The 23,895-nt window shown below is 56.7% G+C and overlaps 5 gene segments (V, D, J or C); all 5 read right to left on the bottom strand.

Annotated features, from left to right (window-relative positions):
* Positions 1-2,131: 2,131 nt before the first annotated feature.
* LOC120763618 (T cell receptor alpha variable 13-1-like) lies at positions 2,132-4,038 on the bottom strand. The segment is given in 3 exon segments: positions 2,132-2,234; positions 2,697-3,114; positions 3,973-4,038. Coding segments are annotated over 3 exon segments (570 nt in total).
* Positions 4,039-7,113: 3,075 nt separating this feature from the next.
* Positions 7,114-8,559, bottom strand: LOC120763617 (T cell receptor alpha variable 1-2-like). The segment is given in 3 exon segments: positions 7,114-7,124; positions 7,295-7,642; positions 8,494-8,559. Coding segments are annotated over 3 exon segments (408 nt in total).
* A 2,844-nt stretch (positions 8,560-11,403) lies between these two features.
* Positions 11,404-13,287, bottom strand: LOC120763616 (T cell receptor alpha variable 1-2-like). The segment is given in 3 exon segments: positions 11,404-11,506; positions 12,068-12,386; positions 13,239-13,287. Coding segments are annotated over 3 exon segments (471 nt in total).
* A 2,758-nt stretch (positions 13,288-16,045) lies between these two features.
* LOC120763615 (T cell receptor alpha variable 12-2-like) lies at positions 16,046-17,949 on the bottom strand. The segment is given in 3 exon segments: positions 16,046-16,165; positions 16,729-17,045; positions 17,901-17,949. Coding segments are annotated over 3 exon segments (486 nt in total).
* Positions 17,950-21,068: 3,119 nt separating this feature from the next.
* LOC120763614 (T cell receptor alpha variable 1-1-like) lies at positions 21,069-23,015 on the bottom strand. The segment is given in 3 exon segments: positions 21,069-21,138; positions 21,726-22,089; positions 22,941-23,015. Coding segments are annotated over 3 exon segments (483 nt in total).
* Between the last annotated feature and the right edge of the window lie 880 nt (positions 23,016-23,895).

Raw genomic sequence — 23,895 nt, 5'->3', positions numbered from 1 at the left:
CTTTGTTTATCACTTTCCATTTTCCTGTTTCTTCCCTTATAACAGAAATTGAACCTGATGTGAGCTTTAGAGACCAAGACACTCTCACCTTTCACAGGCCCTGACTGAGACCAAGACACTCACCTTTCACAGGCCCTGACTGTGGCCTCTACTGAATTTGCTAAGGACAAGAAGATCCTGAAAGTGCTGAAACACTTGTGTCCCCAAAGGAAATGGGGTCTCTAGAGCAAGTGTCTGGGGAGAAACCTCATGTGGAGTTCGGTCTTTCAAGTGTCCCCCTTCAACACGTTCAGAATTGCTAAATCCGGGCATCTGCTTTTCAGGGTGTCTGAGAGGTTCCTACTGGGAAGGGAAAGGGACCAATCAGTTTCAGTTGGAAGGCAAGTATGACAGAGCCCTCTGACGATTCAACTGCTTCTCTACCCCAAGAGAATCATTGTTTCCCCTCACAGATTTATGGTATTTCACAAAGGTGCTGACTGCAGATCAATGTGTCAGGGGAAATGTGAGAATTAGAACCAAATATAGTGAAATGAATTCCAAACTCAGGTGGGAATTTCCTTACACATCCAATGCTGCTCCTTATGCACTTTGCAGTGTGGGACAGAGACATTTCTGCAGATACAGAGATGGAGATTCCTCCGTCACGCCAGGAAGCCTCTCTGCAAACCCCTCTGATGCCATCACCTACTGAGGTGACAGCTCTCCATGAATGGGCCCCTGTGTGCCCGAGAGTGCAGCTGCTGTGTCAGCTCCCACCGCAGGTGCTGTCCAGGACCAGCTCTTGGCTTTGCAAACCCGGCCGAGAGCAGCAGCAGCAGCAGCAGCAGCAGCGGCGGTGTCCGGAGGGCGGCAGGCGATGGCAGAGGCTTGGGGCGCAGCAGTTGTGTGTCCGGCAGAGGCGGGCTCGGGAGCGAGGCGGTGGCGGGCCGTGCGTGGCGAGTGTGTAAGCGCAGGAGGCAGGCCGGCAGGCGTGCGTGTGCGGGCCGTGCGGGGCTGTGCGGGGTCGGTGCGTGCGGGCTCGGGCACAGCGAGGAGCTGCGGAGCCGCGCGGGGCCCGGCGGGCGGAGCGGCAGCGCCCCCTGCTGGCCGCGGCCGGCGCTGTGCCCCCGGCCCCGCCCGGCCCCGCCCGCGGCGGTTCGTGCCCGGCCGCAGCCCCGGCTCCTCTGCCCGTGGGCCCAGCGCGCAGTAATACACGGCCGCGTCCCCGCGCCGGGGCCGCCGGAGCCGCAGCGCGCTCCAACGCCCGTCCTCCGACACCCACAGCTGTCCTGCCATGGCCGGCACGTCCTTGGATCCTCTAGCAACGAGTGCGAGGAATTCGAGTCCTCGGCCCGGGAGCTGACGGTAGAAATGGATCGGATCTCCGAGCCGTTTGCTGGAATGTGAGCAGTTGATGCTGATGCCGATGCCCTCGGTGGTCTCCACTGACGGCTCCTGCTGTACTTGGGCTCTGGCCACAGCCACTGTCCGGGAGAAAGGAACAAGAATTTTTCTTTATGAGAAAATACCATGCATGGGGAGAATGGAGTGGAAGACAGATCAGAGGTAAATATCATATTTTCTGACAATAAAATTTTGAGAGGTTTTTTTTGGTAACAGTGTTTGTCTGAAGACATGAATCTTTGAGAGATGTTATGAGGAAAAATCAGAACGAAATGACAAAACCAGACAGACTGAGAGGGATGGATGAATGGATGGATGTGTGGATGCATGGATAAAGACGTTGTGCAAAAGAAGTAATGTGGAAAGCAATGCCTTGACAGAGGGAAGAAAATACTACGGCATAGGAGGAGACGGGTGGTGAAGAAGAACCAGAAAGGAACAGGAGAGTAAGAGATGAATCTTGGGCTGGGACCGGTCTCACACAACGCACTGACCCGGTCCCCCCCGGCAGGCAACGCAACGCACCGAGCAGCACCGCGGCCAGCGCCGCCAGCCCCGCGCTCCGACAGCGCCGCATCCCGCCGCTCCGCCGGCCGAGCATCGCTGTCCTGCCCTGTCCTGTCCTGTCCTGTCCTGTCCTGTCCTGTCCTGTCCTCTCCTCTCCTCTCCTCTCCTCTCCTCTCCTCTCCGCTGCCAGCTCCGCCCCGGCCGGCCTCAGCTCCCGCCTCTCACAGCACCAGCACAATCAGACACGCAACAATTTCGGCATCGCCAGAGCCAAGAGACAGCCGTGTCCCATCCCGCACATCACCGACACGGAATCGAAAACAAATCCACCATGCACACATCTGCAGCGTGCAGCTGGCGTCAGCACTCAGCTGCACTCAGGCTCCTTCTGAGCCTGGGAAGCTGCTGCTCTGTGCTGCTCAGGGCCAGAGCAGTGCTCAGTGTCCCTGGCAGAGTCAGGAAATTCCCTCCCGGTGAGGGACACACACAGACAGACACAGGTTGGGGCACAGCAGTGTGGAGCCCTACACAAATCTGTGCTTCACGTGTGTCCATGCAAAGGGGGCAGCTCCAAGAGCACCCAGGGCAGGAACACAGCACCAGCCCTAGGCTCTGCTGAGGACATGTGGGGCCAAAAGCAGCAGGGCTGGAGTGTGGAAGGACAAGGTCCCAGGCAAGCACAGCACAATTTCTGTTCATTTGGAGCCTGCACAATGCAGAGATGAGTCAAAATTGGCGCGAATACATTCCCAAGGGAGGTGTCAGGGTGGACAAAGGCAAAACCATCTGACCATTGTACACACGTGTGAGGCAACTTCTGGGGAGCACTGAGCTGAGCCCAGCGTCCCCTCCCCAACCTCCGCCTGGCACAGACACATCCCCTCCCTCCCCTGGGTTGTTGCACAGCTGAGGAAGCTCCCTGCAGCAGGGTGTCTTGCACAGCACAGAGGTACAAGGCAGTGTCAGAGCCCTGCACTTCCTCCACCCGCAGGACACTGGATTTCCCCGTGGTGTTCAGGTGCGTGGTGATACGGCCATTGCGCTTGGAGCCAGGCCCTGCTTGATAGGAGACCAGCTGTGGGCCTTGGCCTTTCTGCAGCTTATACCAGAGCAAAGAAGGAGGATAACTGGTCTGGTATTTGCAAGTGGTCTGGAAGGTGTGTCCCTGCTTCACCATGACTGGTCCATTTTCCTGGGTGACCGTGACCTGTCCCGTGGTGCCTGGAAGAAACTCAATGTCAGCAGCTGTGCAAAGAAGGACTATGGGAAGCCTAAGAAATTGCATGGAAAATCATGGTGGAGAAAGCTCCCTGTCTTGTAGCAAAGTCCTGAGAGATTTTGGGTGTTAGTTTGGAGCTCTTTCCTCTGCATCACCCAAAGGAGATCTGGGCTGTGTCTCTGATCCTGCTTCTACTGCTTAAAGCACAATGGAACAGCCTCTCATGCCTGAATTTTGTATGCTGGAACCAGCAGCCCTCCAGTAGCCTGAGGAGCCCATCGAGGCACAGCAGAAATGTTCATGCTGCTTCCCCACCCCTGTCACCTCTGAGGGCTCCCCAATCCCTGAGTACACACAATGCTGAGCTTGGAAAGAGGGAGCCCTGGCTGTGCTGCCAGCCCGGAGAACACTGGAAGCCGTGGCAGAGCTGTGTCAGCCTGGAGGCAGAATGGGACACCCTGTTAATGTCAGTGAAAGGAGAGTTGAAAAGTGCCTGGGGCTGATTTGATGGGATCTGTGAATTTCCATTAGAAAGGAAGGAATGAGAGATTGCAGAGACAGCTGAGATGTGCTGAGGTGACAGCAGGAGGGTGAGAAGAGAGAGGCAGAGGGAGATGCATTGAAGGTGAGAGAAAAGACAGAGAAAGGGTCTGGTGTTTCTCTTCTCTCCCTTCCCTTTTCCTTTTCAAATCGAAGAGCTTCTTCAGGAAGAATTTGGAAAACCACAAGGAGAAGCAGACTTCTCTCAGCCTTTTCCCTCTATTCACTGCTATTTTCTTACATGATTTGATAAGTCTGTTGAGAATATGTTGAGGGAAGGAAGAAGAAGCCGGATGCCTTGGGAAAAAGCCAGGACTTACCCAGGAGCTGTCCCAGGAAGACGGTGAGGATGAGACAGGCGAGGTGCATGGCGAGAGCAAGCTGCGTGTTTGCTGAGTGAGGCAGGGACAGAAAGCACGTCCCAGCCCCGAGAGCACAGAGCTGCCGGAAACGACTGTCGGGGGCAGCAGCGGGAGCAGCAGCGGGAGCAGGCACAGACATGACCTGTCCTTGCAGTGCCTGAAATGCTCCTTCTGGGTTTCTGGCTCGTCCAGCAGCAGCCGCCGTGGTTCCCTCAGCCATCGGCATGCTGAGCATTCCGTGCCTCTGGGCCTGAGCCATGGGAAGGGGCTGTTCCCGCTCAGCTCGCAGTGGAGTCCTCACCTCGCCAGCTGCCATGGCCAGCTCTGCTGCACAGCCAGGGCTGGGCATCGGGGAGCTCAGGGGCTTCTTCCCCACGGAGGTTTCTCATCTCTCCGGGGTCTGTGCAATTTCCTCTGCAAAGAGGAGACTCCTCTGTCTGTGTCACTTCTCCCCTGCCCTTCTCCATCTGCCTGGGATGAACGCCTCTCCCAGGTCCCTCACTCCAACCCCCTTCTTCAAGTCAACTCCCGAGTGATCCCATCCTGGTCATTTTGGTTTCATCTAAAACGCGTTGGTCACAAAGAATGTCTAGAATGATGTGAACATTGGTGCAGGTAATGATAATGGTTGTAATAGGAACATTGTCATGAGTGTGTTGCATCTCCCCATGGATTAGAAGGAGGTTTCTAGAGATGTGGTGGGTCCTTAGGTTGTCAGAGATTTTCCAGGTGAAAGCTACTGCCACATTGTGTCCTTGTGTACTTTCTTCATCACGTTCCCTTTTCCTGTTTCTTCCTTTAGAACAGAAAATGCACCTGATGTGAGCCTTAGGGAACCAGACACTCACCTTCCTCATTCCCTGACTGTGGCCTCTGCTGAACTTACTCAAATGAGTGAATTCCTGAAGGTGCTGAAAGGCACCTGTGCCCAAAGGCAATTTTTGCTTTCCCTCCCAGATTTATGGTATTTCACGAAGGTGCTGAATGCCGATCAATGTGTCTTTTGGGAAACGTGAGGATTAGAACAAAATATAGTGAAGTGAATTCCAAACCCTGATGGGATTCAAATTATAATTTCCTTACACATCCATGTGAGTATAGTGCCACTGATGCACCTTGCAGTATGGAACAGAGACATTTCTGCAGGAACAGAGATGGAGATTCCTCCGTCACCTCAGAAAGCCCTCTGATGCCATCACCTACTGAGGTGACAGCACTCCATGAATGGGCCCCTGTGTGCCCGAGAGTGCAGCTACTGTGTCAGCTCCCACCGCAGGTGCTGTCCAGGACCAGCTCTTGGTTTTGCAAACCCGGCCGAGAGCAGCAGCAGCAGCAGCAGCAGCAGCGGCGGTGTCCGGAGGGCGGCAGGCGATGGCAGAGGCTTGGGGCGCAGCAGTTGTGTGTCCGGCAGAGGCGGGCTCGGGAGCGAGGCGGTGGCGGGCCGTGCGTGGCGAGTGTGTAAGCGCAGGAGGCAGGCCGGCAGGGTGCGTGTGCGGGCCGTGCGGGGCTGTGCGGGGTCGGTGCGTGCGGGCTCGGGCACAGCGAGGAGCTGCGGAGCCGCGCGGGGCCCGGCGGGCGGAGCGGCAGCGCCCCCTGCTGGCCGCGGCCGGCGCTGTGCCCCCGGCCCCGCCCGGCCCCGCCCGCGGCGGTTCGTGCCCGGCCGCAGCCCCGGCTCCTCTGCCCGTGGGCCCAGCGCGCAGTAATACACGGCCGCGTCCCCGCGCCGGGGCCGCCGGAGCCGCAGCGCGCTCGATCGCCGATCTGCCGACACCCACAGCTGTCCTGCGATGGCCGGCACATCCTTGGATCCTCTGAGTGCGCTCACGAGGAGTTCGGGTCCTCGGCCAGGGAGCTGACGGTACCAGTAGATGAAATCCGTGCCCTGGATTTTGGGATGTGAGCAGGTGATGTTGATGCCGCTGCCCTCGGTGGTCTCCAGAGTCGGCTCCTGCTGTACCTGGGCTCTGGCCACAGCCACTGCCACGGAGAAAAGAACAATCACTTTCCATCAGCAGCCAATGCCGTGCACTCAGCGAGGGAGAGGACACAAGAAGACAGATCAGAGTGAACTGAGATATGTTCTGAGAATTAAGTATCGCAAGATTATTCCTCCAAGAGCGGTATCTTGAAGAATATATGTTAGATATTATTGAGAAGATTCGAATTGTAGAAGGGGAAATTGAAATGTGAAAGAGAGATTTGCTGGAATGAATGGCTGAGTGGATGAATGAGTGAATCAATTAATCAATGAATTGCAAAGGGAATGGAGTAGAAAAGCAGGCAGGCTCAAAAGGATTTGATTCATTGAGAAGAGAAGGGATGAGGGCAATAGGGGAAAAAGCAGGGGAGAGCAGGACGAGTGCTAGACGACGGATTCCGAGCCCAGCGCTGACACAGAAAGACCCAGACACAGCCCCGGCTCCGGCCCCGGTCCCTTCGCCGCCACCCCCGCGCACCGAGCAGCAGCGCGGCCAGCGCCGCCAGCCCCGCGCCCCGACAGCGCCGCATCCCGCCGCTCCGCCGGCCGAGCATCGCTGTCCCCCTCAGCCCCGGCTCTCTGCTGCGCCCGTGCCGCCTCCTCTCGGCCGCTGCCAGCTCCGCCCCGGCCGGCCTCAGCCCCCGCCTTTCACAGCACCAGCACAATCAGACACGCAACAATTTCGGCATCGCCAGAGCCAAGAGACAGCCGTGTCCCATCCCACACATCACCGACACGGAATCGAAAACAGATCCACCATGCACACATCTGCAGCGTGCAGCTGCCGTCAGCACTCGGCTGCACTCAGGCTCCTTCTGAGCCTGGGAAGCTGCTGCTCTGTGCTGCTCAGGCCAGAGCAGTGCTCAGTGTCCCTGGCAGAGTCAGGAAATTCGCTCCCGGTGAGGGACACACACAGACAGACACAGGTTGGGGCACAGCAGTGTGGAGCCCTACACAAATCTGTGCTTCACGTGTGTCCATGCAAACGGGGCAGCTCCAAGAGCACCCAGGGCAGGAACACAGCACCAGCCCTAGGCTCTACTGAGGACATGTGGGGCCAAAAGCAGCAGGGCTGGAGTGTGGAAGGACAAGGTCCCAGGCAAGCACAGCACAATTTCTGTTTATTTGGAGCCTGCACAATGCAGAGATAAGTCAACATTGTACCGAATACATTCCCAAGGAAAGTGTCAGGGTGGACAAAGGCAAAACCATCTGACCATTGTACACACGTGTGTGGCAACTTCTGGGGAGCACTGAGCTGAGACCAGCATCCCCTCCCCAACCTCCACCTGGCACAGACACATCCCCTCTCTCCCCTGGGTTGTTGCACAGCTGAGGAAGCTCCCTGCAGCAGGGTGTCTTGCACAGCACAGAGGTACAAGGCAGTGTCAGAGCCCTGCACTTCCTCCACCCGCAGGACACTGGATTTCCCCGTGGTGTTCAGGTGCGTGGTGATACGGCCATTGCGCTTGGAGCCAGGCCCTGCTTGATAGGAGACCAGCTGTGGGGCTTGGCCTTTCTGCAGCTGGTACCAGAGCAAGGAAGGAGAATAATAACTGGTCTGGTATTTGCAGGTGGTCTGGAAGGTGTGTCCCTGCTTCACCATGACTGGTCCATCTTCCTGGGTGACCGTGACCTGTCCCGTGGTGCCTGGAAGAAACTCAATGTCAGCAGCTCCACATGTAAAGACTACAGGCATAAAAAGTGAACATAATGCACAACCCTGGTGGAGAAACCTCTCTTCCCTGCAAGGAAGTCCTGAGGTGTTCAGATTGAAGAGTAAGAGTGATTTTGAGTAGGATTTCAGAGCTCTCAGCACAGCAGGATCCTGAGAGGAGCTGGGCTGCATCCTTGCTCCTGCTTCTACTGCCGTGACATCCTGGAACAGTGAATTTTGGTTATTCAAAAGGATGAGGAGCTTATCTAGGTACAGCAAAATGATTTAAGCTGCTTCCCCTTCTCTGTCACCTCTGAGGGCTCCCCGATCCCTGAGTACACACAATGCTGAGCTTGGAAAGAGGGAGCCCTGGCTGTGCTGCCAGCCCGGAGAACACGGGAAGCCGTGGCAGAGCTGTGTCAGCCTGGAGGCAGAATGGGACACCCTGCTAATGTCAGTGAAAGGAGAGTTGAAAAGTGCCTGGGGCAGATTTGATGGGATCTGTGAATTTCCATTAGAAAGGAAAGAATGTGGGACTGTAGAGACAGCTGGGATGTGCTGAGGTGACAGCAGGAGGATGAGAAGAGAGAGGCAGAGGGAAATGCATTGAAGGTGAGAGAAAAGACAGAGAAGGTGTCTGGTGTTTCTCTTCTCTCCCTTCCCTTTCCCATTATAAATCGAAGAGCTTCTTGAGCAAAAATTTGGAAAAGCACAAGGAGAAGCAGACTTTTTTCAGCCTTTTCCCTGTATTCGCTGCTATTTCCTTACGTAATTATATAAAACTGTTGAGAATGTCGTGGGGGGAAAAAGAAGCCGGATGCCTTGGGAAAAAGCCAGGACTTACCCAGGAGCTGTCCCAGGAAGACGGTGAGGATGAGACAGGCGAGGTGCATGGCGAGAGCAAGCTGCGTGTTTGCTGAGTGAGGCAGGGACAGAAAGCACGTCCCAGCCCCGAGAGCACAGAGCTGCCGGAAACGACTCTCGGGGGCAGCAGCGGGAGCAGCAGCGGGAGCAGGCACAGACATGACCTGTCCTTGCAGCGCCTGAAATGCTCCTTCTGGGTTTCTGGCTCGTCCAGCAGCAGCCGCCGTGGCTCCCTCAGCCATCGGCATGCTGAGCATTCCGTGCCTCTGGGCCTGAGCCATGGGAAGGGGCTGTTCCTGCTCAGTTCGCAGTGGAGTCCTCACCTCGCCAGCTGCCATGGCCAGCTCTGCTGCACAGCCAGGGCTGGGCATCGGGGAGCTCAGGGGCTTCTTCCCCACGGAGGTTTCTCAGCTCTCCGGGGTCTGTGCAATTTCCTCTGCAAACAGGAGACTCCTCTGTCTGCGTCACTTCTCCCCTGCCCTTCTCCATCTGCCTGGGATGAACGCCTCTCCCAGGTCCCTCACTCCCACTCCCTTCTTCAAGTCAACTCCCGAGTGATCCCATCCTGGTCATTTTGGTTTCCTCTAAAACGGGTTGGTCACAAAGAAGGTCTAGAATGATGTGAACATTGATGCAGGTAATGATAATGGTTGTAGTAGGAACATTGTCATGCAAGTGTTGCACCTCCCCATGGATTAGAAGGAGGTTTCTAGAGATGTGGAGGGTCCTTAGGTTGTCAGAGATTTTCCAGGTGAAAGCTACTGCCACATTGTGTCCTTGTGTGCTTTCTTCATCACTTTCCCTTTTCCTGTTTCTTTCTTTAGAACAGAAAATGCACCTGATGTGAGCCTTAGGGAACCAGACACTCTCACCTTCCTCATTCCCTGACTGTGGCCTCTGCTGAACTTACCCAAATGAGTGAATTCCTGAAGGTGCTGAAAGGCACCTATGCCCAAAGAAAAGGAGATCTCTAGAGCAAGTGTCTGGAGAGAAACCTCATGTGGAGCTCAGTCTTTCAAGTGTCTCTGTCAAACACTTGCAGCATTACTAAATCCTGGCATCTGCTTTTCAGGGTGCCTGTGAGGTTCCTACCATGAAGGGAAGGGGACCAATCAGTTTCTGGTGGAAGGTGGATGGGACAGTCCTCTCAGCTTCTCTACTCTGAGAGATTTATTGTTATCCCTCTGAGATGTTCTACTGTTTGAGGAAGATGCTGAATGCACATCCAGGGGCGTGTGTGGACACCTGTGGAAAAGAGGGGAATGTAGAGAAGTGAATTCCGAACTCAGATGGTTTTCAGAGTACACCTGCATTACACATCCATGCAATAATGCTGCTTCTTATGCACTTTGCAGTATGGAACATGTCTGCTGGGACAGAGATGGAGATTTCTTTTGTCACGCCAGGAAGCCTGGCAGCAAACCCCTCTGATGTCATCACCTACTGAGGTGACAGCTCTCCATGAATGGGCCCCTGTGTGCCCGAGAGTGCAGCTGCTGTGTCAGCTCCCACCGCAGGTGCTGTCCAGGAGCAGCTCTTGGCTTTGCAAACCCGGCCGAGAGCAGCAGCAGCAGCAGCAGCAGCGGCGGTGTCCGGAGGGCGGCAGGCGATGGCAGAGGCTTGGGGCGCAGCAGTTGTGTGTCCGGCAGAGGCGGGCTCGGGAGCGAGGCGGTGGCGGGCCGTGCGTGGCGAGTGTGTAAGCGCAGGAGGCAGGCCGGCAGGCGCGCGTGTGCGGGCCGTGCGGGGCTGTGCGGGGTCGGTGCGTGCGGGCTCGGGCACAGCGAGGAGCTGCGGAGCCGCGCGGGGCCCGGCGGGCGGAGCGGCAGCGCCCCCTGCTGGCCGCGGCCGGCGCTGTGCCCCCGGCCCCGCCCGGCCCCGCCCGCGGCGGTTCGTGCCCGGCCGCAGCCCCGGCTCCTCTGCCCGTGGGCCCAGCGCGCAGTAATACACGGCCGCGTCCCCGCGCCGGGGCCGCCGGAGCCGCAGCGCGCTCGATCGCCGATCTGCCGACACCCACAGCTGTCCTGCGATGGCCGGCACATCCTTGGTCCCTCTAGTAATAAGTGCGAGGAATTCGGGTCCTCGGCCTGGGAGCTGACGGTAGAAATGGATTAAATCCTCGATCTGTTTTTTGGGATGTGAGCAGGTGATGTTGATGCCGCTGCCCTCGGTGGTCTCCAGTGATGGCTCCTGCTGTACCTGGGCTCTGATTGCAACCACTGCCAGGGAGACAAAATGAAGAAACCTAGGCTCTCACTCTGTACCCAGTCTTGCTTCCAATCCACAGAAGAAATCTGCAGCACAGAGAGATGAAGAGAATACATTTCCCAGGAGATGTCAAGATGTGCAGGAATGGAAGTGTCCATCAATTTTCTGTGGAGAGATGAATGTTTGAATGGCAGGAGGATCGGGGGAGTCACTGCAGAAGGGGACGATGCGGGAGAAAGGACAAAGCAAAAAGAGAAGTAAGAAGGGGGTAGGGTTAGGGTTGGTGAGTTATAAAGAAGCAATGCTTATGCAGAGTTAGACATGGAATAGAATCCGGAGATTTGTATGCGAGTAAGGGATGGAGAAGAGGGAGGGATGAACAGGAGAACCGTTCGCGGCAAGAGGTCTGGGAAGAAGGCAGGCAGGACGGCAGCCTCCAGGGAGCAGCGGGATCAGCCCTGTGTCAAACGCGGCTCCTTCGCCGCCACCCCCGCGCACCGAGCAGCAGCGCGGCCAGCGCCGCCAGCCCCGCGCCCCGCCGGCGCCGCATCCCGCCGCTCCGCCGGCCGAGCATCGCTGTCCCCCTCAGCCCCGGCTCTCTGCTGCGCCCGTGCCGCCTCCTCTCGGCCGCCGCCAGCTCCGCCCCGGCCGGCCTCAGCCCCCGCCTCTCACAGCACCAGCACAATCAGCCACGCAACAATTTCGGCATCGCCAGGGCCAAGAGACAGCCGTGTCCCATCCCGCACACCACCGACACCGCATCGAAAACAGATCCACCATGCACACATCTGCAGCGGGCAGCTGCCGTCAGCACTCGGCTGCACTCAGGCTCCTCCTGGGCCTGGGAAGCTGCTGCTCTGTGCTGCTCAGGGCCAGAGCAGTGCTCAGTGTCCCTGGCAGAGTCAGGAAATTCCCTCCCGGTGAGGGACACACACAGAGAGACACAGGTTGGGGCACAGCAGTGTGGAGCCCTACACAAATCTGTGCTTCACGTGTGTCCATGCAAAGGGGGCAGCTCCAAGAGCACCCAGGGCAGGAACACAGCACCAGCCCTGGGCACTGCTGAGGACATGTGGGGCCAAAAGCAGCAGGGCTGGAGTGTGGAAGGACAAGGTCCCAGGCAAGCACAGCACAATTTCTCTTTATTTGGAGCCTGCACAATGCAGAGATGAGTCAACATTGTCCCGAATACATTCCCAAGGGAGGTGTCGGGGTGGACAAAGGCAAAACCATCTGACAATTGTACACACGTGTGAGGCAACTTCTGGTGAGCACTCGGCTGAGCCCAGCATCCCCACCCCAACTTCCGCCTGGCACAGACACATCCCCTCCCTCCCCTGGGTTGTTGCACAGCTGAGGAAGCTCCCTGCAGCAGGGTGTCTTGCACAGCACAGAGGTACAAGGCAGTGTCAGAGCCCTGCACTTCCTCCACCCGCAGGACACTGGATTTCCCCGTGGTGTTCAGGTGCGTGGTGATACGGCCATTGCGCTTGGAGCCAGGCCCTGCTTGATAGGAGACCAGCTGTGGGGCTTGGCCTTTCTGCTGCTGGTACCAGAGTAATCCACCAAAATTACTGGTCTGGTATTTGCAGGTGGTCTGGAAGGTGTGTCCCTGCTTCACCATGACTGGTCCATCTTCCTGGGTGACTGTGACCTGTCCCGTGGTGCCTGGAAGAAACTCAATGTCAGCAGCTCCACATGTAAAGACTACAGGTATAAAAAGTGAAGGTAGTGCACATCCCTGGGGGAGAGACCTCTCTTCCCTGCAAGGAAGTCCTGAGGTGTTCAGATTGAAGAGTAAGAGTGATTTTGAGTAGGATTTCAGAGCTCTCAGCACAGCAGGATCCTGAGAAGAGCTGGGCTGTGTCCCTGCTCCTGCTTCTACTGCCTGACATCCTGGAATAGAGAATTTTGGTTATTCAAGCAGGATGAGGAGCTTATCTAGGTACAGCACAATGATTTATCCTGCTTCCCCCTCTCTGTCACCTCTGCGGGCTCCCCGATCCCTGAGTACACACAATGCTGAGCTTGGAAAGAGGGAGCCCTGGCTGTGCTGCCAGCCCGGAGAACATTGGAAGCCATGGCAGAGCTGTGTCAGCCTGGAGGCAGAATGGGACACCCTGCTAATGTCAGTGAAATGAGAGTTGAAAAGTGCCTGAGGAAGATTTGATGAAATCTGTGAATTTGCATTAGAAAAGGGAGGAAGGAGAGATTGCAGAGACAGCTGAGATGTGCTGAGGTGACAGCAGGAGGATGAGAAGAGAGAGGCAGAGGGAGATGCATTGAAGGTGAGAGAAAAGACAGGGAAGGGCTCTGGTGTTTCTTTTGTCTCTTCCCTTTTCCTTTACAAATCGAAGAGCTTCTCGAACAAGCACGTGAAAAACCGCAAGGAGAAGCAGATTTTCTCTGCTTTTACGGAACATTCACTGATATTTCCACCCTGGTCCTGATTAGGCTGTTGAGAATTTCCTGAGGGGAAGAAGAAGAAGCCGGATGCCTTGGGAAAAAGCCAGGACTTACCCAGGAGCTGTCCCAGGAAGACGGTGAGGATGAGACAGGCGAGGTGCATGGCGAGAGCAAGCTGCGTGTTTGCTGAGTGAGGCAGGGACAGAAAGCACGTCCCAGCCCCGAGAGCACAGAGCTGCCGGAAACGACTGTCGGGGGCAGCAGCGGGAGCAGCAGCGGGAGCAGGCACAGACATGACCTGTCCTTGCAGTGCCTGAAATGCTCCTTCTGGGTTTCTGGCTCGTCCAGCAGCAGCCGCCGTGGCTCCCTCAGCCATCGGCATGCTGAGCATTCCGTGCCTCTGGGCCTGAGCCATGGGAAGGGGCTGTTCCCGCTCAGCTCGCAGTGGAGTCCTCAGCTCGCCAGCTGCCATGGCCAGCTCTGCTGCACAGCCAGGGCTGGGCATCGGGGAGCTCAGGGGCTTCTTCCCCACGGAGGTTTCTCATCTCTCTGGGGTCTGTGCAATTTCCTCTGCAAAGAGGAGACTCCTCTGTCTGTGTCACTTCTCCCCTGCCCTTCTCCATCTGCCTGGGATGAACGCCTCTCCCAGGTCCCTCACTCCCACTCCCTTCTTCAAGTCATCTCCCGAGTGATCCCATCCTGGTCATTTTGGTTTCCTCTAAAACGGGATGGTCACAAAGAAGGTCTAGAATGATGTGAACATTGATGCAGGTAATGGTAATGGTTGTAATAGGAACATTGTCATGCAAGTGTTACACCTCCCCAGGGATTACAAGGAGGTTTCTAGAGATGTGGAGGGTCCTTAGGTTGTCAGAGATTTTCCAGGTGAAAGCTACTGCCACATTGTGTCCTTGTGTGCTTTCTTCATCACTTTCCCTTTTCCTGTTTCTTCCTTTAGAACAGAAAATGCACCTGATGTGAGCCTTAGGGAACCAGACACTCACCTTCCTCATTCCCTGACTGTGGCCTCTGCTGAACTTACTCAAATGAGTGAATTCCTGAAGGTGCTGAAAGGCACCTGTGCCCAAAGGCAATTTTTGCTTTCCCTCCCAGATTTATGGTATTTCACGAAGGTGCTGAATGCCGATCAATGTGTCTTTTGGGAAACGTGAGGATTAGAACAAAATATAGTGAAGTGAATTCCAAACCCTGATGGGATTCAAATTATAATTTCCTTACACATCCATGTGAGTATAGTGCCACAGATGCACCTTGCAGTATGGAACAGAGACATTTCTGCAGGAACAGAGATGGATATTCCTCCGTCACCTCAGAAAGCCCTCTGATGTCATCACCTACTGAGGTGACAGCACTCCATGAATGGGCCCCTGTGTGCCCGAGAGTGCAGCTGCTGTGTCAGCTCCCACCGCAGGTGCTGTCCAGGACCAGCTCTTGGCTTTGCAAACCCGGCCGAGACCAGAGCAGCAGCAGCAGCAGCAGCAGCAGCAGCAGCAGGGGCGGCGGTGTCCGGAGGGCGGCAGGCGATGGCAGAGGCTTGGGGCGCAGCAGCTGTGTGTCCGGCAGAGGCGGGCTCGGGAGCGAGGCGGTGGCGGGCCGTGCGTGGCGAGTGTGTAAGCGCAGGAGGCAGGCCGGCAGGCGTGCGTGTGCGGGCCGTGCGGGGCTGTGCGGGCTCGGTGCGTGCGGGGCTCGGGCACAGCGAGGAGCTGCGGAGCCGCGCGGGGCCCGGCGGGCGGAGCGGCAGCGCCCCCTGCTGGCCGCGGCCGGCGCTGTGCCCCCGGCCCCGCCCGGCCCCGCCCGCGGCGGTTCGTGCCCGGCCGCAGCCCCGGCTCCTCTGCCCGTGGGCCCAGCGCGCAGTAATACACGGCCGCGTCCCCGCGCCGGGGCCGCCGGAGCCGCAGCGCGCTCCAACGCCCGTCCTCCGACACCCACAGCTGTCCTCCGATGGCCGGCACGTCCTTGGATCCTCTAGCAATGAGAGCGAGGAGTTCGGGTCCTCGGCCCGGGAGCTGACGGTAGAAATGGATCGGATCTCCGAGGACTTTGCTGGGGTGTGAGCAGTTGATGCTGATGCCGATGCCCTCGGTGGTCTCCACTGACGGCTCCTGCTGTACTTGGGCTCTGGCCACAGCCGCTGTCCGGGAGAAAGGAACAAGAATGTTTCTTTATGAGAAAATACCATGCATGGTGAGAATGGAGTGGAAGACAGATCAGAGGTAAATATAATATTTTCTTATAATAAAATTTTCAGAGTTTTTTTTTGTAACAGTGTTTGTCTGAAGACATGAATCTTTGAGAGATGTTTTGAGGAAAAATCAGAACAAAATGACAAAACCAGACAGACTGAGAGGGATGGATGGATGGATGTGTGGATGCATGGATAAAGACGTAGTGCAAAAGAGGTAATCTGGAAAGCAATGCCTTGACAGAGGGAAGAAAGTACTAGGGCATGGGAGGAGACGGGGGGTGAAGAAGAACCAGAAAGGGACAGGAGACTAAGAGATGAATTTTGGGCTGGGGCCGGTCTCACACAACGCACTGACCCGGTCCCCCCCCGGCAGGCAACGCAACGCACCGAGCAGCACCGCGGCCAGCGCCGCCAGCCCCGCGCTCCGACAGCGCCGCATCCCGCCGCTCCGCCGGCCGAGCATCGCTGTCCTGTCCTGTCCTGTCCTGTCCTGTCCTGTCCTGTCCTGCCCTGCCCTCTCCTCTCCTCTCCTCTCCTCTCCTCTCCTCTCCTCTCCTCTCCTCTCCTCTCCTCTCCTCTCCTCTCCTCTCCTCTCCTCTCCTCTCCTCTCCTCTCCTCTCCTCTCCTCTCCTCTCCTCTCCTCTCCTCTCCTCTCCTCTCCTCTCCTCTCCTCTCCGCTGCCAGCTCCGCCCCGGCCGGCCTCAGCCCCCGCCTCTCACAGCACCAGCACAATCAGACACGCAACAATTTCGGCATCGCCAGAGCCAAGAGACAGCCGTGTCCCATCCCGCACATCACCGTCACAGAATCGAAAACAAATCCACCATGCACACATCTGCAGCGGGCAGCTGCCGTCAGCACTCGGCTGCACTCAGGCTCCTTCTGAGCCTGGGAAGCTGCTGCTCTGTGCTGCTCAGGGCCAGAGCAGTGCTCAGTGTCCCTGGCAGAGTCAGGAAATTCCCTCCCGGTGAGGGACACACACAGACAGACACAGGTTGGGGCACAGCAGTGTGGAGCCCTACACAAATCTGTGCTTCACGTGTGTCCATGCAAAGGGGGCAGCTCCAAGAGCACCCAGGGCAGGAACACAGCACCAGCCCTGGGCTCTGCTGAGGACATGTGGGGCCAAAAGCAGCAGGGCTGGAGTGTGGAAGGACAAGGTCCCAGGCAAGCACAGCACAATTTCTCTTTATTTGGAGCCTGCACAATGCAGAGATGAGTCAACATTGTACCGAATACATTCCCAAGGGAAGTGTCAGGGTGGACAAAGGCAAAACCATCTGACCATTGTACACACGTGTGAGGCAACTTCTGGTGAGCACTCGGCTGAGCCCAGCGTTCCCTCCCCAACCTCCACCTGGCCCAGACACATCCCCTCCCTCCCCTGGGTTGTTGCACAGCTGAGGAAGCTCCCTGCAGCAGGGTGTCTTGCACAGCACAGAGGTACAAGGCAGTGTCAGAGCCCTGCACTTCCTCCACCCGCAGGACACTGGATTTCCTCGTGGTGTTCAGGTGCGTGGTGATACGGCCATTGCGCTTGGAGCCAGGCCCTGCTTGATAGGAGACCAGCTGTGGGCCTTGGCCTTTCTGCAGCTTATACCAGAGCAAAGAAGGAGGATAACTGGTCTGGTATTTGCAGGTGGTCTGGAAGGTGTGTCCCTGCTTCACCATGACTGGTCCATCTTCCTGGGTGACCGTGACCTGTCCCGTGGTGCCTGGAAGAAACTCAAAGTCAGCAGCTGTGCAAAGAAGGACTATGGGAAGCCTAAGAAATTGCATGGAAAACCATGGTGGAGAAAGCTCCCTGTCTTGTAGAAAAGTCCTGAGAGATTTTGGGTATTAGTTTGGAGCTCTTTCCTCTGCATCACCCAAAGGAGATCTGGGCTGTGTCTCTGATCCTGCTTCTATTGCTTAAAGCACAATGGATAAGCCTCTCATGCCTGAATTTTGTATGCTGGAACCAGCAGCCCTCCAGTAGCCTGAGGAGCCCATCGAGGCACAGCAGAAAGGTTCATGCTGCATCCCCACCCCTGCCACCTCTGCGGGCTCCCCGATCCCTGAGTACACACAATGCTGAGCTTGGAAAGAGGGAGCCCTGGCTGTGCTGCCGGCCCGGAGATCACGGGAAGCCGTGGCAGAGCTGTGTCAGCCTGGAGGCAGAATGGGACACCCTGCTAATGTCAGTGAAATGAGAGTTGAAAAGTGCCTGGGGCAGATTTGATGGGATCTGTGAATTTGCATTAGAAAAGGGAGGAAGGAGGAATTGCAGAGACAGCTGAGATGTGCTGAGGTGACAGCAGGAGGGTGAGAAGAGAGAGGCAGAGGGAAATGCATTGAAGGTGAGAGAAAAGACAGAGAAAGGGTCTGGTGTTTCTCTTCTCTCCCTTCCCTTTCCCTTTTCAAATCGAGGAGTTTCTTGAGCAAAAATTTGGAAAACCACAAGGAGAAGCAGACTTTTCTCAGCCTTTTCCCTCTATCCACTGCTATTTCCTTACGTGATTTGATAAAGCTGCTGAGAATTTCGTGGGGCAAAAAGAAGCCGGATGCCTTGGGAAAAAGCCGGGACTTACCCAGGAGCTGTCCCAGGAAGACGATGAGGATGAGACAGGCGAGGTGCATGGCGAGAGCAAGCTGCGTGTTTGCTGAGTGAGGCAGGGACAGAAAGCACGTCCCAGCCCCGAGAGAACAGAGCTGCCGGAAACGACTGTCGGGGGCAGCAGCGGGAGCAGCAGCGGGAGCAGGCACAGACATGACCTGTCCTTGCAGTGCCTGAAATGCTCCTTCTGGGTTTCTGGCTCATCCAGCAGCAGCCGCCGTGGCTCCCTCAGCCATCGGCATGCTGAGCATTCCGTGCCTCTGGGCCTGAGCCATGGGAAGGGGCTGTTCCCGCTCAGCTCGCAGTGGAGTCCTCACCTCGCCAGCTGCCATGGCCAGCTCTGCTGCACAGCCAGGGCTGGGCATCGGGGAGCTCAGGGGCTTCTTCCCCACGGAGGTTTCTCATCTCTCTGGGGTCTGTGCAATTTCCTCTGCAAAGAGGAGACTTCTCTGTCTGTGTCACTTCTCCCCTGCCCTTCTCCATCTGCCTGGGATGAACGCCTCTCCCAGGTCCCTCACTCCCACTCCCTTCTTCAAGTCATCTCCCGAGTGATCCCATCCTGGTCATTTTGGTTTCCTCTAAAACGGGTTGGTCACAAAGAAGGTCGAGAATGATGTGAACATTGGTGCAGGTAATGATAATGGTTGTAGTAGGAACATTGTCATGCAGGTGTTGCACCTCCCCAGGGATTACAAGAATGTTTCTGGAGATGTGGAGGGGCCTCAGGTTTTCAGAGATTTTCCAGGGGAAAGCTACTGCCACAATTTGTCATTGTGTGCTTTGTTCATCAGTTTCCCTTTTCCTGTTTCTCCCCTGAGAAAAGAAAATGCACCTGATGTGAGCCTTAGGGAACCAGACACTCTCACCTTCCTCATTCCCTGACTGTGGCCTCTGCTGAACTTACTCAAATGAGTGAATTCCTGAAGATGCTGAAATGTTCCTGTGCACAGAGGAAATGAAATCTTTAGAGCAAGTGTCTGGAGAGAAACCTCATGTGGAGCTCAGTCTTTCAAGTGTCTCTGTCAAACACTTGCAGCATTACTAAATCCTGGCATCTGCTTTTCAGGGTGCCTGTGAGGTTCCTACCATGAAGGGAAGGGGACCAATCAGTTTCTGGTGGAAGGTGGACGGGACAGTCCTCTCAGCTTCTCTAATCTGAGAGATTTATTGTTATCCCTCTGAGATGTTCTACTGTTTGAGGAAGATTCTGAATGCACATCCAGGGGCGTGTGTGGACACCTGTGGAAAAGAGGGGAATGTAGAGAAGTGAATTCCGAACTAAGATGGGATTCAAAGTACACCTGCATTACACATCCATGCAATAATGCTGCTTCGTATGCACTTTGCAGTATGGAACATGTCTGCTGGGACAGAGATGGAGATTTCTTTTGTCACGCCAGGAAGCCTCGCTGCAAACCCCTCTGATGCCATCACCTACTGAGGTGACAGCACTCCATGAATGGGCCCCTGTGTGCCCGAGAGTGCAGCTGCTGTGTCAGCTCCCACCGCAGGTGCTGTCCAGGACCAGCTCTTGGCTTTGCAAACCCGGCCGAGAGCAGCAGCAGCAGCAGCAGCAGCGGCGGTGTCCGGAGGGCGGCAGGCGATGGCAGAGGCTTGGGGCGCAGCAGCTGTGTGTCCGGCAGAGGCGGGCTCGGGAGCGAGGCGGTGGCGGGCCGTGCGTGGCGAGTGTGTAAGCGCAGGAGGCAGGCCGGCAGGCGTGCGTGTGCGGGCCGTGCGGGGCTGTGCGGGCTCGGTGCGTGCGGGCTCGGGCACAGCGAGGAGCTGCGGAGCCGCGCGGGGCCCGGCGGGCGGAGCGGCAGCGCCCCCTGCTGGCCGCGGCCGGCGCTGTGCCCCCGGCCCCGCCCGGCCCCGCCCGCGGCGGTTCGTGCCCGGCCGCAGCCCCGGCTCCTCTGCCCGTGGGCCCAGCGCGCAGTAATACACGGCCGCGTCCCCGCGCCGGGGCCGCCGGAGCCACAGCGCGCTCGATCGCCGATCTGCCGACACCCACAGCTGTCCTGCGATGGCCGGCACGTCCTTGGATCCTCTGAGTGCGCTCACGAGGAATTCGGGTCCTCGGCCCGGGAGCTGACGGTACCAGTAGATCCAATCGGTGCCCTGGATTTTGGGATGTGAGCAGGTGATGTTGATGCCGCTGCCCTCGGTGGTCTCCAGAGTCGGCTCCTGCTGTACCTGGGCTCTGGCCACAGCCACTGCCACGGAGAAAAGAACAATCACTTTCCATCAGCAGCCAATGCCATGCACTCAGCGAGGGAGAGGGCACAAGAAGACAGATCAGAGCGAAGTGAGATATGTTCTGAGAATTAAGTATCGCAAGATTATTCCTCCAAGAGCGGTATGTTGAAGAATATATGTTAGATATTATTGAGAAGATTCGAATTGTAGAAGGGGAAATTGAAATGTGAAAGAGAGATTTGCTGGAATGAATGGCTGAGTGGATGAATGAGTGAATCAATTAATCAATGAATTACAAAGGGAATGGAGTAGAAAAGCAGGCAGGCTCAAAAGGATTTGATTCATTGAGAAGAGAAGGGATGAGGGCAATAGGGGAAAAAGCAGGGGAGAGCAGGACGAGTGCCAGACGACGGATTCCGAGCCCAGCGCTGACACAGAAAGACCCAGACACAGCCCCGGCTCCGGCCCCGGTCCCCGCCGCCGCCACCCCCGCGCACCGAGCAGCACCACGGCCAGCGCCGCCAGCGCCGCGCCCCGACAGCGCCGCATCCCGCCGCTCCGCCGGCCGAGCATCGCTGTCCCCCTCAGCCCCGGCTCTCTGCTGCGCCCGTGCCGCCTCCTCTCAGGCGCTGCCAGCTCCGCCCCGGCCGGCCTCAGCCCCCGCCTCTCACAGCACCAGCACAATCAGAGACACAACAATTCCGGCATCGCCAGAGCCAAGAGACAGCCGTGTCCCATCCCACACATCGACACCGCATGGGAAGCAGATGCACGCCGCCGCTGGCAGCACACGGGCGGCAGCGTTGCCGAGCTTCTCTTCGTGCCCACAAGGCCGAGCTCCTCCTTTTGCCCGCTGCAGCGCTGCTGAGAGCAGCTGTGCCCGGCTGGGGCCGAGCCCACGGGGGCTGCCAGCCGTGCCCAGACCTCGCCTGTGGTGTTGGTACTGAGTTCAGCTGAGCATCCGTGCGGCACTGAAAGTGTCCTTGGTGGACTTGAAACCAGCATCAGGGGAGCGTAAGCTTTGCAGGGGCAGGAAAGGAAGAGCTGAGGATACAGGGGCTGCATTTCTGTGCCTCTTCACTGCACACATCTGCAGCGTGCCGCTGCCGTCAGCAGTCGGCTGCACTCAGGCTCCTTCTGAGCCTGGGAAGCTGCTGCTCTGTGCTGCTCAGGGCCAGAGCAGTGCTCAGTGTCCCTGGCAGAGTCAGGAAATTCCCTCCCGGTGAGGGACACACACAGACATACACAGGTTGGGGCACAGCAGTGTGGAGCCCTACACAAATCTGTGCTTCACGTGTGTTCATGCAAACGGGGCAGCTCCAAGAGCACCCAGGGCAGGAACACAGCACCAGCCCTGGGCTCTGCTGAGGACATGTGGGGCCAAAAGCAGCAGGGCTAGAGTGTGGAAGGACAAGGTCCCAGGCAAGCACAGCACAATTTTTCTTTATTTGGAGCCTGCACAATGCAGAGATGAGTCAACATTGTACCGAATACATTCCCAAGGGAGGTGTCAGGGTGGACAAAGGCAAAACCATCTGACCATTGTGCACATATGTGAGGCAACTTCTGGTGAGCACTGGGATGAGCCCAGGGTCCCCTCCCCAACCTCAGCGTGGCACAGACACATCCCCTCCCTCCCCTGGGTTGTTGCACAGCTGAGGAAGCTCCCTGCAGCAGGGTGTCTTGCACAGCACAGAGGTACAAGGCAGTGTCAGAGCCCTGCACTTCCTCCACCCGCAGGACACTGGATTTCCCCGTGGTGTTCAGGTGCGTGGTGATACGGCCATTGCGCTTGGAGCCAGGCACTGCTTGATAGGAGACCAGCTGTGGGGCTTGGCCTTTCCGCTGCTGGTACCAGAGCAAGGCATAAAAATTACTGGTCTGGTATTTGCATGTGGTCTGGAAGGTGTGTCCCTGCTTCACCATGACTGGTCCATCTTCCTGGGTGACCGTGACCTGCCCCGTGGTGCCTGGAAGAAACTCAATGTCAGCAGCTCCACATGTAAAGACTACAGGTATAAAAAGTGAACATAATGCACATCCCTGGGGGAGAGACCTCTCTTCCCTGCAAGGAAGTCCTGAGGTGTTCAGATTGAAGAGTAAGAGTTATTTTGAGTAGGATTTCAGAGCTCTCAGCACAGCAGGATCCTGAGAGGAGCTGGGCTGCGTCCCTGCTCCTGCTTCTACTGCCGCGACATCCTGGAACAGTGAATTTTGGTTATTCAAAAGGATGAGGAACTTATCTAGGTACAGCAAAATGATTTATCCTGCTTCCCCTTCTCTGTCACCTCTGCGGGCTCCCCGATCCCTGAGTACACACAATGCTGAGCTTGGAAAGAGGGAGCCCTGGCTGTGCTGCCAGCCCGGAGAACACGGGAAGCCGTGGCAGAGCTGTGTCAGCCGGGAGGCAGAATGGGACACCCTGCTAATGTCAGTGAAAGGAGAGTTGAAAAGTGCCTGGGGCAGATTTGATGGGATCTGTGAATTTCCATTAGAAAGGAAGGAATGTGGGACTGTAGAGACAGCTGAGATGTGCTGAGGTGACAGCAGGAGGATGAGAAGAGAGAGGCAGAGGGAGATGCATTGAAGGTGAGAGAAAAGACAGAGAAGGTGTCTGGTGTTTCTCTTCACTCCCTTCCCTTTCCCATTATAAATCGAAGAGCTTCTTGAGCAAAAATTGGGAAAACCACAAGGAGAAGCAGACTTTTCTCAGCCTTTTCCCTGTATTCGCTGCTATTTCCTTACGTAATTTGATAAAACTGTTGAGAATGTCGTGGGGGGAAAAAGAAGCCGAATGCCTTGGGAGAAAGCCAGGACTTACCCAGGAGCTGTCCCAGGAAGACGGTGAGGATGAGACAGGCGAGGTGCATGGCGAGAGCAAGCTGCGTGTTTGCTGAGTGAGGCAGGGACAGAAAGCACGTCCCAGCCCCGAGAGAACAGAGCTGCCGGAAACGACTCTCGGGGGCAGCAGCGGGAGCAGCAGCGGGAGCAGGCACAGACATGACCTGTCCTTGCAGTGCCTGAAATGCTCCTTCTGGGTTTCTGGCTCGTCCAGCAGCAGCCGCCGTGGCTCCCTCAGCCATCGGCATGCTGAGCATTCCGTGCCTCTGGGCCTGAGCCATGGGAAGTGGCTGTTCCCGCTCAGCTCGCAGTGGAGTCCTCAGCTCGCCAGCTGCCATGGCCAGCTCTGCTGCACAGCCAGGGCTGGGCATCGGGGAGCTCAGGGGCTTCTTCCCCATGGAGGTTTCTCATCTCTCTGGGGTCTGTGCAATTTCCTCTGCAAACAGGAGACTCCTCTGTCTGTGTCACTTCTCCCCTGCCCTTCTCCATCTGCCTGGGATGAACGCCTCTCCCAGGTCCCTCACTCCCACTCCCTTCTTCAAGTCAACTCCCGAGTGATCCCATCCTGGTCATTTTGGTTTCCTCTAAAACGGGATGGTCACAAAGAAGGTCGAGAATGATGTGAACATTGATGCAGATAATGATAATGGTTGTAATAGGAACATTGTCATGCAAGTGTTGCACCTCCCCAGGGATTAGAAGGAGGTTTCTACAGAAGTGAAGGTTCCTCAGGTTGTCAGAGATTTTCCAGGTGAAAGCTACTGCCTCATTGTGTCCTTGTGTGCTTTGTTCCTCACTTTCCCTTTTCCTGTTTCTTTCTTTAGAACAGAAAATGCACCTGATGTGAGCCTTAGGGAACCAGACACTCTCACCTTCCTCATTCCCTGACTGTGGCCTCAGCTGAATTTACCCAAGTGAGTCAATTCCTGAAGATG

The sequence above is a fragment of the Hirundo rustica genome, chromosome 27 (assembly GCF_015227805.2).
Source record: "Hirundo rustica isolate bHirRus1 chromosome 27, bHirRus1.pri.v3, whole genome shotgun sequence".
In the NCBI taxonomy this organism is placed as follows: Eukaryota; Metazoa; Chordata; class Aves; order Passeriformes; family Hirundinidae; genus Hirundo; species Hirundo rustica.
The sequence above is the reverse complement of the archived record's forward strand: the minus strand, read 5'-3'. Positions and strand labels throughout refer to the sequence as shown.